This window comes from Mytilus edulis, chromosome 3 (genome assembly GCF_963676685.1).
Source record: "Mytilus edulis chromosome 3, xbMytEdul2.2, whole genome shotgun sequence".
Classification (NCBI taxonomy): domain Eukaryota; kingdom Metazoa; phylum Mollusca; class Bivalvia; order Mytilida; family Mytilidae; genus Mytilus; species Mytilus edulis.
The window spans coordinates 46,660,495-46,679,510 of NC_092346.1; the positions used below are offsets into that span (position 1 = coordinate 46,660,495).

At 30.8% G+C, this 19,016-nt stretch overlaps 1 protein-coding gene across 1 annotated transcript in view; it reads left to right on the top strand.

The window, feature by feature from the left end:
* LOC139516644 (SCO-spondin-like) overlaps positions 1-19,016 on the top strand; it is a 70,836-nt gene continuing 51,820 nt past the window's right edge. Inside the window, exons 1-8 of the mRNA XM_071306855.1 lie at positions 1-2,120; positions 7,194-7,398; positions 13,943-14,055; positions 14,647-14,714; positions 15,442-15,683; positions 16,044-16,196; positions 18,361-18,473; positions 18,811-18,878. Of these exons, the coding sequence (XP_071162956.1) occupies positions 645-2,120; positions 7,194-7,398; positions 13,943-14,055; positions 14,647-14,714; positions 15,442-15,683; positions 16,044-16,196; positions 18,361-18,473; positions 18,811-18,878 (2,438 nt within the window). The 5' untranslated portion in view covers positions 1-644. The remainder of the gene's footprint in view (positions 2,121-7,193; positions 7,399-13,942; positions 14,056-14,646; positions 14,715-15,441; positions 15,684-16,043; positions 16,197-18,360; positions 18,474-18,810; positions 18,879-19,016) is intronic.

Genomic DNA, 19,016 nt, shown 5'->3' on the forward strand with positions numbered 1-19,016 from the left:
ATTACAATTTTGCGAGAAGAAACCAATAAGTCAATTTTTTTTATATACATAGACTAGTGAAAGAATCGTCGTTTGTTATTTATATACGATGATGCATTGAAGTAATCATAAAAAATGGATTACACTTTAAACATGCAGATAGGGCACTTCTCTCTCAGGCGTGTGACGGAATTTTTGCATGTTTTACTAAGAAAGATAAACCTTTAATTCTAACATGTGTTACGTAAAATGATTCATTTAGGAATAATTAAATTTCATTCCATTCTAAAGGAGGGGAACAACTAAACGTCTTTGAGGTGTAAAGGTGGAGACATTTGCATAAGTGAGATTTGTATTAATGATACTAAGGTGAAAAAGTTAAAATTAATATAAGAGTTTTAAAATCAAGTGTTTAATTTTTTTTTTATAAAATGGGCGTTTCTTGAAATACGCTGTGTGCTACGAGTGCAATTTAATCAGGAAGATTATCGTTCGGTTTTTACTTTTCTGGTTTTAAGTAGAAAAAGCTACTTGGGTTTATCGTTACCCATGATGCACTAGTATTTGTGTATTGTACACTGAGTGATACGTGTTTGATGTTTCATTTATTTATTTATGAATATCTATGCATAAATTTTTAATTAACACCTGTCAATTAAAAGACAATGGATGACATTCCGTCAAATCGTAAAGGTGTACAACTTTTGCATAGTGGACAACGTGAAGAATTAAAATCCAAATGGCGCTGCTGGTACGAGCGGAAAATTTCGTCTGAAACAAACCGAGAGGAAATTCCGAAATGGAAACAGTTTTTGGCGACACATCGTTTTTCTTTTCCACAAAATGATGACACAGGATATCCTGAAGTAACAAATCAACAAGTAATTGATTTTGACAAAAATACTTTGTTACAAGACCATCTTTTGACGGACGATAATGGAATTAAATGGTCGTCTGGCGATGATTTAACTTGTACATTGCGAACTGATAATTCAGAACCCGAAGGATCTTCCAAATCGGAAAAAGTTGACTTTATAATTATAAATCAAGAATCAGAAGAGTTAAACAGTATAGCGAATTCAACTTCTTGGACTGAATCTATTAATACGGAGAATTTAAATACATACGAATTAGATTATACATTCGAAAACGATTTTCATGTGAAATCAGAAGACAGTGTAGTGAATCCGTCATTGTGGTTAGCAAGATACAACATAAACGACAATTTGAATCCAAGTAGAAACATTGACAATATAAATGCCGAGGACAGCTCAATAGGGTTAAACTCAGAAAATATTGAGTATCTAAAAACAAATAATGTAGATTATAGAGTTGAAAATGACAATTCAAAGAATAAGGATAGCATTATGAATCCAAGTTTTTATATGGATCCTGCAAAAATTACGGATTTCCAAACAGCCCGCGAAAAGACTAACTTATATACCGATAATTACAATATGAAAAGACCGTCGGTTATAGGAAATCGCAGTGATATTCAGTCAAATATTCCAATTTTTGTCAGTGAAACTTCCAAAGAACATTCCTCTAGATACCTCAACGACTGGGAGAACCTTTCCGATTTCCCGAACGTTGGGTCAACACCCTCTGTTTCAAACACTGATACTGACAGCATAATTAACAAAGACATAGAAGCCGCTCCTATGCAGTATTATTGTCCATATCCCCCGAAATTACCAAGAAACAAATCGGAAAAACCAGTTGAAAACTCGAGAGAAAATCTGGTACCTCATGCCGATTATCCTGATGCTACCGATTTACTAGTTGAGCCTACTACACCAAGATACACTGAAATGGAAAAGAACTCTCTGGTAGATTTTTGTCCAGAGAACTATATGATAAATACAAATAGCATTGCAAATAGGCTTGGGGCAAATACTGTAACGATCCCATCTGCCGAAAAGATATCACAGGGAGACAATTCATCAATAAGTGAACACAGGTATGACAATTTCCCGGGTGTGAGTAAAGCTAAATGGGTGGAATTACTGGACAGTTGGAAAATAGGTGGCCGTTTGCAGAACAGCACGCGAAGCAGTGCGTCTCCAATATCAGAATGCTCAACTGAAGGAAGGTGTAGATTAAATGGAACGTTTACATCTATAGATAGAGGCTTCTTTAGGGTAGGTCATTTTCTAAACATGCAAAAAACTTGATTTTAGTACAGAAAGACTACAAATAATGGTGTTAAAGTTTTTGTTCAGAATTCAAAGTCATGTCAAAATGAAAGCGAATATTTCTCCTGTTGAATACCCGTATTCATGGGAAATGTAACTTATATTGAATGCACTATGACAAGTCTAAAAAGGTCAGAACTTTAAGTTCTGAAGTACATAGCTTTGCAAATTTCGAATTATCTTCTGTAAATATGCAGTATATATGAAAAGAATCGTTACCGATTTCTCGATGTGTAACTATCAGCATTGCAAAAGAAGAAAAAGAAAACTCAAAATATTTCTTATATTTCTTACGTTATCAACTTTTTTGAATAGTACATGATTGATATTTGGACTGAATCAGATACTTGACATATTGACGCTTAAACAGTTTGTACATGATTAAAGTATCAATGTACTTATTTGAGTCTTATCCAGGACAAGGGTAACTTCAAGTAATTTGTAAATATTAGTCAGAATTGAAGTATATTCACTTAAGAATATAATGAAAAATTGCACTTATTACATAAATAATCTTAATGAGAGTAAATAAGTATGTATAGCCTTACATAACAGGTCAATGTTAATGTAAGCAAGCTTAGAACATTAAAGGAACCAACGTTTCTTTCTGCACAATAAATGCATTTTAAGAATTAAAGTCTCTACACTAAAGATTGGAGCCAACATATATTTGAAAATTCCAAAACACAATATAAATGTTTAAAAGCTGATGAATCCAAATTGGACCGATACCAAAACTCAGTGGCTATTTTGCCGGCGCTGGACAAAAATAGAAATATGCTATTGTGTCGACCATAGACAAGGGGAGCCAATTTTGAAATTAAAAACAATTCTGTTTATAAATATACAATTCAAAGAACTGACTTTTAATCAAAAGGCAAATTTAATTCAAACATTTGTTTTATAATTTGAAGCCATGTGAGTGGTTTTGTTCGATTGTATAATGTTTTATCAAATTTATTTGCATCGAGATTTTTATCTTTTATTTATTTACATCATACAGTTAAAAAATCTTACATTTTATTTTTGTGAATTTGTACCGGAGCTTTCTTTTTGTACCTTGTCATATTTCGGATAAATGTATGGGACCAGAGCTATGCATGAAGGCTTGATTTAAAATGAATTCGAAATTTAATAATATATATCAATATAATAGTTGGTTTTGCTACATGCAATCTAATAAAAAAATGAGATCTGTAAATGCATTTTTGTCCATAAACACTTAAACAATAACGTATACTTATTAAAATAAAACTGACGTCATACTAAACTCCGAAACATACGAATTAACCACATACACGACTAAAAAAGGCCACAGGTTTCTGACTTTGGACAGGCGCAAAAACACATGTTTTGTGAGATCTAATTATCCCTTCCCCTATAAATCTAGCCAATATGAAATAACAAACAAACATAAATACTCACTGTAAAATTCAGTTCAAAAGAAGTCCGAGCCGATGTTAGAATAGGTAACAGAAGAAACGAAGCAAACAGATCTTTTAGTTTTTTCTGCATCGTTGTAATTCTATATATTTTGATTCATGGTAGGTCATTTAGATGACAGAGGGGAATTAAAAGTAAATATACACTTGAACGTGATTTATTACAATAACAAATTAACTTTTTATTGTATTTCTATGTCTATGTAAACACCACTTGGAGTTGGTCATCGTAATAACGAAAACAACTGAATTTCTTAATAACTCTGCCAACTTTTTAATTATGCGAATAAAAACAAATCGAAACAAAATTTTAAAAGAATTCAACTATCCCGCCAGTCCTTTGTCGTTCTAGCGTTTGCACCTGTTAGTATACTGTAACGATCAACCATATTTTTCCTCAATCCACATCGATCTCCTTTGAAACCTTTTCTAAATTTGCTGAAAACTTGGGGAAATGATGTTTTTCTTTATAGTTGGTTGACACATGGCATCGTCCTTAACATGTTAGAAATATTTGCCACTGGAAATTACGCAAACAATAATCAATCTAAAGCAAACTTACTGTTCATATCAATATAATATCAATAAACAAGTCAACGTACTTATTATGCATCACATAGTTGCCACTGAACGTTAAAAAAAAAATTCCATCGAATTGCCAAGATTTGTCCCCTGTACTCTTAAAGGATGTAAGAATAATCTTGTGACTTACCAAATCACTACTGTTCGTTAGCTGTTTGTTACATAGAAGTTTCGAATTGAATATACGGGATATCCACGAACACAATTCATATGGAAATGTTTGTATCAGAAGTCCAATACAAATATAACATAGCTACTAGAAATAATCTTGATATCAATTTCACGGGTGTAGCCAAAATGCCCGGATGAGAAGTGAAATAATAACATGTCGTTTAGCAACAAGACTTCGTGAAAGTCACTCGATAACAACTAGAATAGAAATAGATAGGTAAAAAAGGAATTGCAAAAACAAAATATTAAAACGAAAATTAAAGAAAACAGGACAAGATAATTTACCAATGAAAACAAAGGGAATAAACACTATGATGTCCTTTAAAAATGTAAAATACCACAAATAGTAGCTGTTCTTCTTACTAGTCAATATTTCAATCAAACAGAACATGACTCAACGAAAAGATTTTGACTTAATGATTTTAATTAGAGCATATGGAAACACTACTAAATAACAAATGTAAGGTTTTATCTTCAGTTGAGTTTTTTTCGTTAATGATAAATGACTGCTCGTGCCATAAGGTGTTAAGATATGTGTTTTTGATAACTAATGTTTGACAGACATGCATTCGTTTAATAAAATTAGAAGTGCATGAACACAAAAATTTTAAGTGAAATTGGTAGATGATAAAATACGCAGAGTTGAACATGTTTAAGATAACAGACGAGAGTAGACAAATGCATTAAAATCATCATTTTATAAATAGACAAAATATTATAAATGTTCAAGATATTAAGAATAGCAAGCCGTCTGAGCTTAACAAGTTGTTCAAATAATACGAACAATTATTGAATGCCTAGAATCTCTTTGGTAATCACTGAATGTATATACAATAAATTTGTAGTTTTATTTCATACTACGTATGTTAATTTATTTGTATTTTGTACTTTGGTTTACGATAATACAGGTATTTGTATTCGTGTAATTTAATTTTGAATGCATGAATTAATAATGTTAACATAACTGATTTCAAATGTCTTATATATGATATAGTTAACTTGAAATCAATTAGTATGTTGTATTTATTGTGATACATTTACATTTGTTATGATACGGATAAACGTAAGACATGTGAACTTTTCACGAAATAGTCTCGTTAATGACACAACTTGACAGTAATTAACCAAATATTTGAATTATTCATTAACATGTAAAAGTTTTTATATTTTACAACAGATAAACATTATTCAGCATTTTTGAAAATTATAATAAACTATAGATTCGTTGTTTAGTGAAAAACGTTTCTTTAATATTTTTTTTATCGTGATTTATCAATGAAATAGTATAATTTATTTTTTGAACTGATTCAGAAAAATCATTCAGTTATTATATTTTAACAATTGATAAAAAAAAAGTTTGCTTTTATTCTATCATAAACGAATTACACTGCAAATTAATAATTTTGTTCATTTTTGTCTAGCCTGTGAAAGTTGCGGAAAGCGAGACATAGGAATTGCTGTTCCGGCGACGGCGTCTACAATTATTTTATAATTTTCTGTTTAAGTTAGTTGTTCGATAGGAACTACGTATGATACATCATAAAACATTTAATTTAAAGTTGCATTACTATCAGTATCTATCAGTTTGATGACTGTTTTGAGGAACTATCCCCTAGGTGACTTTGAATTTATAAGCAATTATCAAAGTTAAGTTCTCCGTTTATGTTTGTTTGAAAAGATCTACTTTTAATAGATCAATGATATTTTTCGTGAGGATGCATTACTATAAGTTTATATTAGTTTGACGACTATTTCGATGCTTTGCCCCTAAGTTATTGTATAGTGACTTTGAATAATTCTATAATTTTCAATGTTAAGTAAGTTTGATAAGAACTACTTGTAATTGATCAATGATAACTTGTTGAAAGTTGCATAACTATCAGTACTTATCAGTATGACGATTATTTCCAGGCCCTATCCAACCCAATAGATATTGATCCAGTTAAATAATTAATAAAACCTTTTGCTGTCTATCATATTTTTCTTTTTCGAAAAAGCAATACATTTCTTTGAAATGGGTTAACAGTTTATTATAAGAAAGCAATCCAAACAGAATTGAAAAAGTTTTAAATTTGTTTTACGGTTTCTGCATGTGTTTATGCAGGACCTTATTATTTAAAAATCTAAAGTGTTCAGCTTATTACAAAGAAGTATGAGCCATATGCGAAATCAAAATCTTCGGAAAGGCAAGAGATTAAACCATAAATATCATATTGTATACATAATAAAATAAATCTTGGAACATACTATAGGTTTAGCGCTATAAAACCAGGTTCAATCTACTATTTTCTACATTTGAAAATGCCTGTACCAAGTCAGGAACATGACAGTTGTTGTCCATTCGTTTGATGTGTTTTATCATTTGATTTTGCCATATGATTAGGGACTTTCCGTTTTGAATTTTCCTCGGAGTTCAGGATTTTTGGGAGTTTTCTTTTTATTAAAGTTACATTGTTCAATTCTTCATATAAATGAATTTTTGCTTCTAATAAGATATCATGGATCCAAATGGATATCAAGGTTGGGAGGTGTTACATTGTCCATTTCTTTATATAATTTGATTTGAGTCTTCAATGAGATATTATGGATTCCACTGGATATCAATTTGAGAGGAGTTAGATTTTTCATTTCTTTATATGATACATATGAATTTCATCCTGCAATAAGATATCATGGATCCAACTAGATATCTAGTTTGTGAAAATAACATTATTAATGTCTTTATACAATTCAATTGTTTCCTGCAATACGATATCATTTATCCCACTAGAAATGAAATTTGGGGTGATTACAATGTTCATTTCTTTATATAATTTAATTTCAGCCTGCAATACGATATCATGGATCCCACTGGATATCTAGTTTTGGAGGTTCATCTACCGGACAGTCGTTTTCAACAATTTCACGTAAATCAGAAAAGAAGAAACACCACAGAAGAAACATCATTGTCATTTTCTTAATAGCCATAGCTTTGTTGGCAGCGTTAGCTATGATCGTAGGAATATCTATTTTCGTTACCAAAGAAAAAGGTATGTTTTCATGCATTTTTAATATTTTTCAAAGGATTTTTCACCTGACGAATATTCAAATATATAAATGAAGTTTTCCCAATAAATAGCATGGTGAAAGAGAAAAAAACGAAGAAATGAATTCAAAATTGGTATATCATTAGCAGGTTTGAAAATGGAGATTGTTTTTGAACTCTACTCTGTACCCATAACTTGGTTAGTAAACTTTATATAGAATCAACAAAATAAATAACATTCCTTCTTTAAAATTTGCATGTATTAGTTTACCACTGTATGTAGATAAAGAAAGGCAACAGTAGTATACCGCTGTTCAAAATTCATAAATCGATAGAGAAAAAGTTTACCACTGTGTGTGGACTTAAGACAACAACATGTATATAACGTCAGGACATAGTGGAATTTTGTCGATTTGATTTTCAGCTATTTAAAATTCTTTCTTGGTAAAATCTCTTTAGACTATTCACCTTTAGACAATAGACGGCAACCAGCCAGTAAGTAAAATGACAAAAAAAAAAATTATTATTGTTTGTGTGTGATGTTCATGGTCATATAACTATAAACATTTGTTAAGATACATACTAGATAATTCAAAGTTTATTTCAGTATTATTTGTCAAAGTATCTGATTTTTATCTACTTGAAGCTTAAGACGCCGGTGATTTTATTTCAATATTTATCTCTGTAGTAAGTTTTACGATGTTTGAATGCAAGTCGACACACTGCCTGCCTTTATTATAGTTAATTGGTATATGTAATAATCTTGCTAGTTCGAGTTTTATAGATAGCGCTACAGCCTGATTTATGAAAAGGAAAGTCACGATTTGGTATCTGTTTTAAAAGTTTCTTTACTTTCCGATATTTTTGACAGTGCCTGTTATTCTTCTAAACATTTATTTGAATACATCACTATTTTGATACATATTCATTTGTATATTAATAAATGATTTTGTTTCATCAATTCTTACCAAGAACACGTTTGTATCAAGTTTTAGAATAGTTTTATTGCTTTACAAGAAATTTCTTGGTGTTCCTAAACGGAAGGTTATACAGTATAACTATAAAAAAAAAAATATTTTAATTTATCTGAGTTTAAAATAACTGCAAACGGAGGAATTTGTTTTCAAGGTTGGTGTTTTTCCTGAAATTGTTTAACATTTCACAGCGGTATAATACTTTTACTTTTATTATTCATCCCTTATTATTATATTAATTTTGTATTTACATTGTATCATAGATCACATTTATCCGTTCTGTGTTTAACTGTATGCTCATTTGTGTCACTACGACATTTGATTGAGAAGAGATATTTTAGTTGATATTTTATAGTGTGTCCTTCTTTGTTGTGATGTTACACAACTGTTTCAGATTCAGATACGGATGAAGGTTTGGTACCATTAAAACTTTTAAACTCGCTGCAATTGTTTACACCTGTCCTAAGTCAGGAATTTGATGTTCAATGGTTGTCGTTTGTTGATGTGGTTTATAAGTGTTTCTCGTTTCTCATGTTTTAAATAGGTTAGACTGTTGGGTTTCCCGTTTGAATGGTTTTGCACTAGTATGTTTTTGGGGCCCTTTATAGCTCGCTGTTCTGTGTTAGCCAAGGCTCCGTGTTGAAGGCCGTACTGTTACCTATAATGGTTTACTTTTATAAAGTGGGACTTCGATTGAGAGTTGTCTCGTTGACACTCATACCTCATCTTCTTATAACTATTGTACATTTTTTTTATACATTTGAAATTACCTTATAATTTGAACAAATTGTACACAAAGGTCAACTTAAAACCTGATCTTATGACAGCACATATAACACTTTCTTCAACAATTTGTGTAAATTTTGTGCGATAAATGATTGTTTTAACATGCAGTCTTTATCATTAATTATCTTTAATATGCAGAACATTAATTTTGAAATATATTTTGTACCCTTAAAGCTGTTCAATTTAGTACTTTTAATTATTTTGGTATTTTTAACTTATGTGATTCGAGCGTCACTGATGAGTCTTTTGTAGACGAAAATGACGTCTGGTATATATCTCCCAATTGATACTATAATCCCGTGCTTGCATTTCCTATCATGATTTTCTTGATATAGGGTTGCTGCTCACAAGTAAGCTATTAAACCAAGAGTGAAGTTGAAATTATCCCTTCGTAAGTTTTACGGACGCAATCACGAGTTGGTTGACCGTTATGGAATAACTGTTTCACAAATGATATCGGATATGCTCCTTACATCGTCACTACAATCCCCTTCCCTTTCATGAATGTGATCTTCCGAATTAACTATTTACCGGATTTGTTATAAAATAAGCAACACAACGGGTGCCACATGTGGAGTAGTTTCTGCTTACCCTTCCGGAGCACCTGAGATCACCCCCAGTTTTTGGTGGGGTTCGTGTTTCTTACTCTTTAGTTTTTATGTTGTGTCATGTGTTCTATTGTTTGTCTGTTTGTCTTTTTCATTTTTAATGCGTTGTCAGTTTAGAAAGAAATTCAAAACAGTGTGGCTGTGGCCATTGATTGACACATTAAATTCATTCATTGACTGGGACAATTTAGGTGAACGTTTGTATGTAACGACCACTGCTTACTATGTACTTTTTAAAGACACTTAAACTATGGGGTCACCAAAGGTTCTCAACACCTTTATAAAGTAATTCGAAAAATTAATCAGAAATAACACGATGTTTTGATTTATATCAATTATATAAATCAAAACATAAAGGTAATTCCTGATTAATTTTTCGAATTATTTTATAATTAAAGGCGTTAAGAAACCTTTGGTGACCCCACAGTGTAAATGTCTATCGTAGGTACGTCGTGAGCAGTGGTCGTTACAGACAAATGTTCACGTAAATTGTCTCAGTCAATGGATGAATTTAATGTGTCAATCAATGGCCACAGCCACACTGTTTTGAATTTCATTCTATTTTCGATTTATGAGTTTGACTGTCCTTCTGGTATCTTTCGTCCCTCTTTTATAGAGACGTACACGATAAAGACGTATTCAAAACACTTTTTAAATAATCCATTCGTTTCTGTTTTAGGGATAAATGTTTCCGTTTTAGAAAATATAAGAATAGTTATTTGTTATACTATAAACGCACAAAGCCAGTTACACTGCGGACTTAAAGTCTCAGGAAACCGACTATAAAACCCCGACACCTAATTCACAGAAGGCGATATGTAAACCCCATCTCAAACTGGGGTAAACTCAGCTGCTTCTGGTTATCAGTCCCTGCTCCTCTAAACGTCAATATCTTTTCACTTCACAGCAAGATATATTTCATCGAAGTAGAAAAATTACATAAAATCGCAATAATCTTATTTTTATGACACCTTGTAGAATTTTACAAATTTTAAACTTTGAAATACTATCTCCAAATATTTTCTACAATCTTTTTTAGAATACCTTTCGGCATGGTCATGTCAAATCTAGTGCTTCAAGCTTAGAACTAAGATTGATAACATTGACGGATGGTGATTTATACTTGCATTAAGACACATTTTGTAAATCTAAGTAATTGATGTTCTTTTAAGTATGATAAGATGCAGTGCTTTGACGCATTAACAGCACACATCAGTCTAAAATTCCCATAATTCACTGTTATATAATACTTGAGAGGTTAGTTTCCTTAACATAAATAATAACTTGAATGATTTATAGATATGAAATTACAATTTAATTTTTGAAAGAAAAAGTATTAAACGTGTTTTTTCCTATCAACGATAGAAAGGTTTGAAAATGTATCAAGCAACGACAGTTGATCATATGCGATAAACCTATGTAACTCGATAATGATTGTTTCCCTTACATCAGTAAAATCGGGTTTTCACTAAAATTTGCATGTTTTGTAATTATCTGGTAGGCAGCTGCTTTCAAAAATTTATCCACGACAAGTTATGCATGAATTATCATTGATATGGTCATATTTAAAAATTAACTGTTTACGAAACTTTTGAATTTTTGAAAAACTAAGGCTTTTCTACCTCTGGAAAAGATAACCTCAGCTGTATTTGGCAAAACTTTTAGTTTTGGTCCTCTATGTTCCTCAACTTCGTACTTTATTTGTTTTTTGTTTTAAATTTTTTGGATTCGAGCGTCACTGATGAATCTTTTGTAGACGAAACTCGCGTCTGGCGTTAATACAAAATTTAATTCTGGTATCTATGATGAGTTTATAAAGTCTAAATAAAGGCAAACTAGTATACCGCTGTTCGAAATTCCTAAATTGATTGAGAAAAAAACAAAACAAATCTGGGTTACAAACTGAGAGAAACACATCAAATATGAGAGGAGAACTACGGCACAACAGAAACACAACACTAAAATGTAACAACACAGAAACGAACTATAATATAACAATGGTCATTTTCCTGATTTGGTACAGGACAAAAATGGTTTTGGACATCTGACGGCCTTAATTTTAAAGACTTGTTGAGACCGTGGGACGTTTGAGCGATGATGTTCAAAAACAACTTGTGGCCTTCCACAATGTCAACTAGCCAACATTTTATTTTAGTTTTGAAGAACATCTAAAATAATTCATACAATAAACAGCGTAATGTCTAACAAAGGCTGTATCTGTAAAAAAAAATGAATGAATCTCGAGACAGTAATAGTGAACAAAAAGCAGGATAACAGAGAGTCTGAAAAAATAAACTGCTTGTCCATAGACTTACGGCGAGGTTAGGTTTAAACTTGTTTACAAGCACCCGTTCCACATTTGAATTTACCATAATATCCTTCGAAACTCTATAGTATTAATCATAGACATAGTTGTCCTTAAAGACACTGATATTAAATACCCTTTGTCCCTAAAATCCGATAACCAAAATAGCAAACTCCAAGTTAAATTCACATATGAAGAAATTCCATAAAACCTGACAAATTCAAAAATTAGACGAATTGATTTGATCATTAAGTGTGAAGGTCAGTAGTTTGCTGTTGTTTCTAATTTACAAATTTAAAGTACATTTGTTAAGATTTCGATCTAAACAAGTTTTTTAAGCTCAGACAAGAACGTATTCGTTTTATCGGAATGACAGATAAGACAATTGCACATCTTAAATGCGATCGTATACCTAACAACATTTAATTGATAGAGATTAGATAATGTTAATCGTAAAATCTCTAAAGAGATTCACATCTTATGCAATAAAGTATGATAAGTTAACAAAGACGTTCTGAAACAACACCACTAACATACACGTAAACAATAAATGTCATTGTACCCTCTTTTAGATCTAATCATGATTAGCACTAAAACGCCAACAAAGAAAGCCTTGGCTTTTGATTATACAGTTTGATTTGTTTCTAAACATTATTGAACATATGTTTCTGCTCTCCTCTGAGAACATATTACTATAAAATTTCAGAAAAAAATAAAGTACAAATTTTTCCATTCTGCCCGCGGAAATCTATTATTGTCAGTTTTCTTTTACTGTAACAAAACCCATTTGCTTATTTCAAACATGTTGTTATGGTCATGAAGATTGATAAGCCATTACAAAAATAATAAATACATGTTTTTATTGTTTTGGCAATTAACTGTTATTTCACATTATTTATAATGTTTATGAGTTAAAAAGGTCTAATTTTAAGAATGAATTTTCACCACATCAAATGGACTACTTTGTCATGTAGAGATTGCATGGGATTTACTCTATATTTGTTTTACCTTTAATTACGCTTATATACTAGCAAGAGTGTAAATAGGTACGTGAAAGTACTACTTGTTTTTATATCGCTTCGACTATTTGAACGTTAATGGTATACCGTAAGCATTTGTATTTGCAATGACATAATTATAGTGTCCATGAAGATTATTTGGCCAACCCTCTAGCTCATATTGTTGTATTTGAATTTCAGCATTTGCATCGTTTTATTCGTAAAAAAAGGCGAGACCTGGTCCAACTGTCGTCCGCCAAAGTACTTACGATGTTACAGTATCGGCCTTGAATATGTAACAATTTTATGATATCATCTACCATTACACTTTCTTGCCTTTTATGTATGTACAATTTATTACTGACTCTTTGAATTTGTTTAGCAACGCTTAATAGAACTTAGAGTAGCCTTTAGGTGATTAGAGATATCTCCTATCGACAGACGTCCAAAATTTAAAACAATTTTTTTAATAAAGGGTTGAGATATATTTTGCATTTATCTATCCTTCATTCAATTTAAACAGTACCATGAGTACGGATTTGGATATAGTTCGTCTCTTAACCTTCACATTTCCCGTCACTTAAAAAAGACTAATAGGAGGACGGATGGAATCTTTAACACCCCGTTCTAATGATTTTAGGATTTCACAGTCTTGTCAAATGCTGACACATTGAAAAGCACAATACATTTAGCCTATAAAACGGATTCTTATTGTCTTCCATACAAGAATTCCTTTCACTCGAATAAATAAAACTGCATATTATAATAGCTCTCATGGATTAAATTGGTGAATTTAGTAGACATTTTTAAGAAACATATACAATGAGTGATGAAATTAGTTTAATAATGATATATCAAATAAATATTTATTTTTCAGCACTGCTGAGGGCGCATATTAGTTTAATAATTGACAACAGAGAATTCCATGATGCTTTGAAGAACACTACATCTGATGAATTTCAATCTATTGCGAAACCACTATGTAATGAGGCAAGGATTTTTCAGACTATTATAAAATGTGAAAATTAGCATAACATATATAGCTTAAAGTGATAGTTTAATCTTGCTTGTAGCATTGTTGCATAGTATAGTATACTAATGATATAATACTGGATAACATCAGATGGTCCTCGATTAATTAATTCTGATTAACAAAACACGCTATTAATGTTTCTTCTTCAAATAATAATGAAATATTTGAACAACTGTTTACCTCAATGATAACAGCTGCAACACCTTTAAAAATCCAAAGTTTTTGAATTTGAATATAAATATAAGTGTCACAAATCTAACAATTGCAATCTACAATCTACAATACATTATGAAGGTATACTAATAACAGAAATACCGAACTCCAAGGCAAAAGAAAATAGTGGAAGTCCATGTATATACCATAAAAACTGACGAAACCACTACTATCAATTAAAGGAACTAGTGAAAAACAACTATCATATTTCCTACTCGGAAAAGGTATTTGCCGACGAAAATGATGGGTTACAACTGATTTTATAGCTATCCAAACCTCCCACTTGTATGTTAGTTACAGTTATAGAATAATGACGAATTTCTTGTTATTTTTAGATGCATAAGTATTTCCTTACAAGTGAACTGACCTCATATTTTGTTACGTGTAATGTTATTAAAATGGTGTAAGTATTATTGCATTTTTGTTTATTAATATCACGTGGATGATGGGGTTTGTGTTGCTCAATCTTTTATTTTGGTAGCGTCTTATATATCTCTGTATTAAGAAAATGGAGATTTGGTTTGGTTTCAAATGCTGCAAATATCTTATATAAATCATATGAAAAGGATTTCAGTAGATATATGTCACGGTGGGTCTTCAATAATGAACAACATCCATACCGTCAGCTATAAAAGCCCCAAAATTACAAAATTTGAAACAGTTCTTGAGAAATAATTAAATAAAAATCTATGCCCTGATTTATTAAAGGTAAATAAACAGAAAAGCAAATATGTTTTCTGCTCTTTAGTCGGGTTGTTGTCTCTTTGACACATTCACAATTTCTATTCTAAATTTTTGAATAGACATTAACCAACAACAACCACTAAACTACAGTATCTTGACATATAAAAGTTACATGTAGAATGTGTTAGGTTAAACATGCTTGTAACTATATTTTTGATCCAACTTCGTTCGATCAGTTCTTCAACTTATGTATTAGGATTTTTGATTTTAAATATTTGGCCTCGCGCATCACTCTAGACATCCATTACTTAAAACACATTAATTGTCCCGAAAATATGGAAAAGTAAGTTTGGTACCGCTTATATAATAACTGCCGCTGTGTCAATACCGCTGCTGGTTTTTAAACTGTATTTTTATATTATACAAGACTATTTATTTCTTTTTAGTGATGTTGATGGCAAAGTTGGAGTTTTCTTTGACCTTGATTTTTTGAAGAATTCACAGACTGATAGCAAAAAGACTATAGAGGACATCATTATAAAGAAATCTGGAAGACTCGTTAAAAACGACAAATTGTACCTTGTAATTCGAGATTTTTTAGTCTACGTTAAGAGCTTAAAAATAACACTGGAAACGGTTTATGTTCCTGGACCTGTTGAACTGCCGGATAGAGATAAATATCTAACAAGTGAGTTTACTAGTAATTGATATATGTTGATAGAAATCACACTTATGAATCATACCCTATTTCTTTTAATATTCTATTATTTAAATTACATTAAGTCGAAAAGTGATCAAGTAATTAGTTAAAGCTGCTAAAAACCTTCAGCAAAACTTTAAAAAAATCAAGTTTAATGGTTTTATGAATTTTAAAATTACAAATTACTTATCGGTATTTTTACTGATGTTTTTTTTCTATTTTTGATTTCAATTTAGTAACATTTATTTTATTCGAATTACGGTCGTTGATATTTTCTTCTTGTTTTATTCCCCTATTGTAAGTTACTGCTTAACGTATTATCAATTCATTAAAAATTTTCTAATTCAGAAGTGGAATGGTCGACATGGTCTGAATGTAGTAAAACCTGCGGTTTAGGTATCCAGAAACGTACTAGAAATTGCACGGAGTTTGATATCAAAAATCATTTATGTGATGGGGATGAATATGACGAGCAAGCTTGTCAACATAATCCTTGTCCTGGTAAAAATTAAAGATAAGCAAATATAATGGGAAAGTTATTACTCATATATCAAGGAAAGAACAGACCTAAACACGACCAAAAGAAATTAAAAAAAAAGCATGAATATTCTCAAATACACAGAAAAATGAAAATCAAAAAGTTCTCCACTAAAACCTGAGGTGATTGTAGATGCTACATAAAGATTGAGTGATTGGTTATTGGCGGTTGACGTCCCTAATGTACTTACAGACTACATTGAAGCAATAAACATATTATTGGGAATATGAAAATTTAAATTAAAAAGTACAGAACTCCAAGGAAAATTCTAAATAAGAAGTCATTTGTCAAACGAAAAAATCAAATGCCCAAACACATCAAGCGAATGGAAAACAAGTGTTATATTCCTGACTGTGTAATCAAGTTTTTATATTGACCAAATTTAAAAGGTCAAACTGAAAGTTATTCCCTTTTCAAAGATTAAAAAAAGGGAACACATCAAAAGTACATATTAAATTGTTATTCTAAATAACAAACATAATGTTCATCGTCTAATTTTTTACAAAGAAGTATGTGACAAAACATTTAAATAAACAACAACACTAACTTAAGCGGATACAATAAATGTCATTCAGATCATAATAAAAGTACAAATATGCTCATGCTGCCCTCGAATATCCATCATTGTCAATTTTCATCAACTGTGACAAGCCCCTTTTGCTTATTTGAAACATGTATTTATTTTCATAGAGATTGATAAGCCACCACAAGAATTATAGTAAACACGAGTTTATTTGTTTTGGTAATAAAGTGTCATTTACATATGTTATAACGCATACAAAGTCACGAGCGTCACTTTTTGGAATTTTGGATCCTCAATGCTCTTCAACTTTGTACTAGTTTGGGTTTATACATATTTTTGATTGAGCGTCACTAATGAGTCTTATGTAGACGAAACGCGCGTCTGGCGTACTAAAATATAATCCTGGTACCTTTGATAACTATTTTGTATTTTATCACCGAAAAAAATCACAACATCAAATGGAATTCTTTTTCATTTAAAAATCCAATGAGAGATAATTGAAGTTTTTAATCATAAACTGCTTGAAAACCGAATACCACAGATAACTTGTATTTTATTCACCAAAACCAAATGATGTCACAGAATGATAAATAAATGTGTTTGTATATAAGAAATGGCATATGGCATTTCCATGGATGTTATTTGGTCCTATCCCAAATTACTTTTCATTAACCTTGAATATTTATGCTGTATGTTGGATGTCAATCATTTCATTTTCAAAGGTTACAGCTAGTTACAAATTGCAGCTTTTCATTTTTATCATTTAGTAATTTTCGTTATTACCAAGACATAACTTTGTGTCCACAGTTTATTGTTTCTTTTACCTTATTGTCATCAGCCGTTTTACTAAGAATACAAATTTAGACTTTAATACTTAACGTTTTATTTAAGTCTATTATTTTTAACAGCTTTGTATTTTTTTTTTTTTTTTGGTGTACAATTTATCACTTTTTCCTTCCATTTGTTAGACAACGCTTGTAAAGGAGATTGTGGATGGGGTTTTACAGAATATATAGTAATGGGCAAAAATATAGAAAAAATGGACCAAAAAAAAAAAAGAAAAGAGGATAGTGGCCAAAAAATATAAACCTAGGAGAAAAATACACAAAAAATTAAGGAATACAGAAATGAATTACCCCGACCTAGAACCTCATAAAGGAATATCACTGACATTTTGAAGATTTCTCCTATCGCAAGGCGTCATTTTTTTCAAAGTAGGAAAGGGTCCATGTATATTTTACATTCATTCATTCTTTATCCAAACTAAACAATATTTCTGAGATATATTAAGCCTCTTTACCTCATATATTTTCAAAACTTAAACAGGAAATTGCCATAGAAGATCCCGATAGAAGCTTCTAACCTAATTTGGGTAATTTCAGTTTTATCAAATTCTGTTGTAGAAAACAATGATATATTTCGCTAAGACCAAATGATGATTTATATCTGAGGTATAAGAAATATTTTTACTGGCATAGATATTCATGTATATTGTTTTATCTGTATTAAAGAGATTTTTCAGGAAAAAATATCACGAAACCTATTAAATAGTGATATTAACGGTTGCATAACATGATATTAAATATTCCTTTTTAATGTTTCAGCCCTCCTTCGAGCACATAGCAGTTTAATAATTGACAACGAAGAGTTTAATGATGTTTTGAAGGATAATTCATCCGATGAGTTTCATTCCATAGCAAAACCTTTATGCTATATCGTAAGAAATGTTTAGAAAAGTATGACAAGATGTGACAATTCTATTGAGATAGCCTTAAGTATGAGGTTCATCTTGGCTGTAGTTTTTTTTTGCACATCATATCGACTCAAAATAATGCCATTATTGATTAATATAAAAAGATTTTAGATATATAAGTTCTGAAAATATTTTAGTAACAAGTTTTAATTTTATTACATATAATCATGAAATGAGAAGGTGTTATAACTTTTATTTAACATCAGTGATAACAGCAGCAAGAGCATTAACACAAACATGTCTTTGTGACAATTGAATATTAACATTACAGATATTACGACGAATGTCTTGATTTTTTCAGATGTATAGATATTTTCTCTCAAGTGACCTGGCTTCACATTTCGTCAAGTGTGATGTTATCAATATGATGTAAGTATTTTTGTATTTTGTTTGCAGAACACACTATGACAGTCAAATCGGCACGATGCTCAAAATCAATTAAATGAAGACAAACAACACAATGTATCAAATAATGAGTACTCGAAGTAACTGAAAGTTAATAACAAA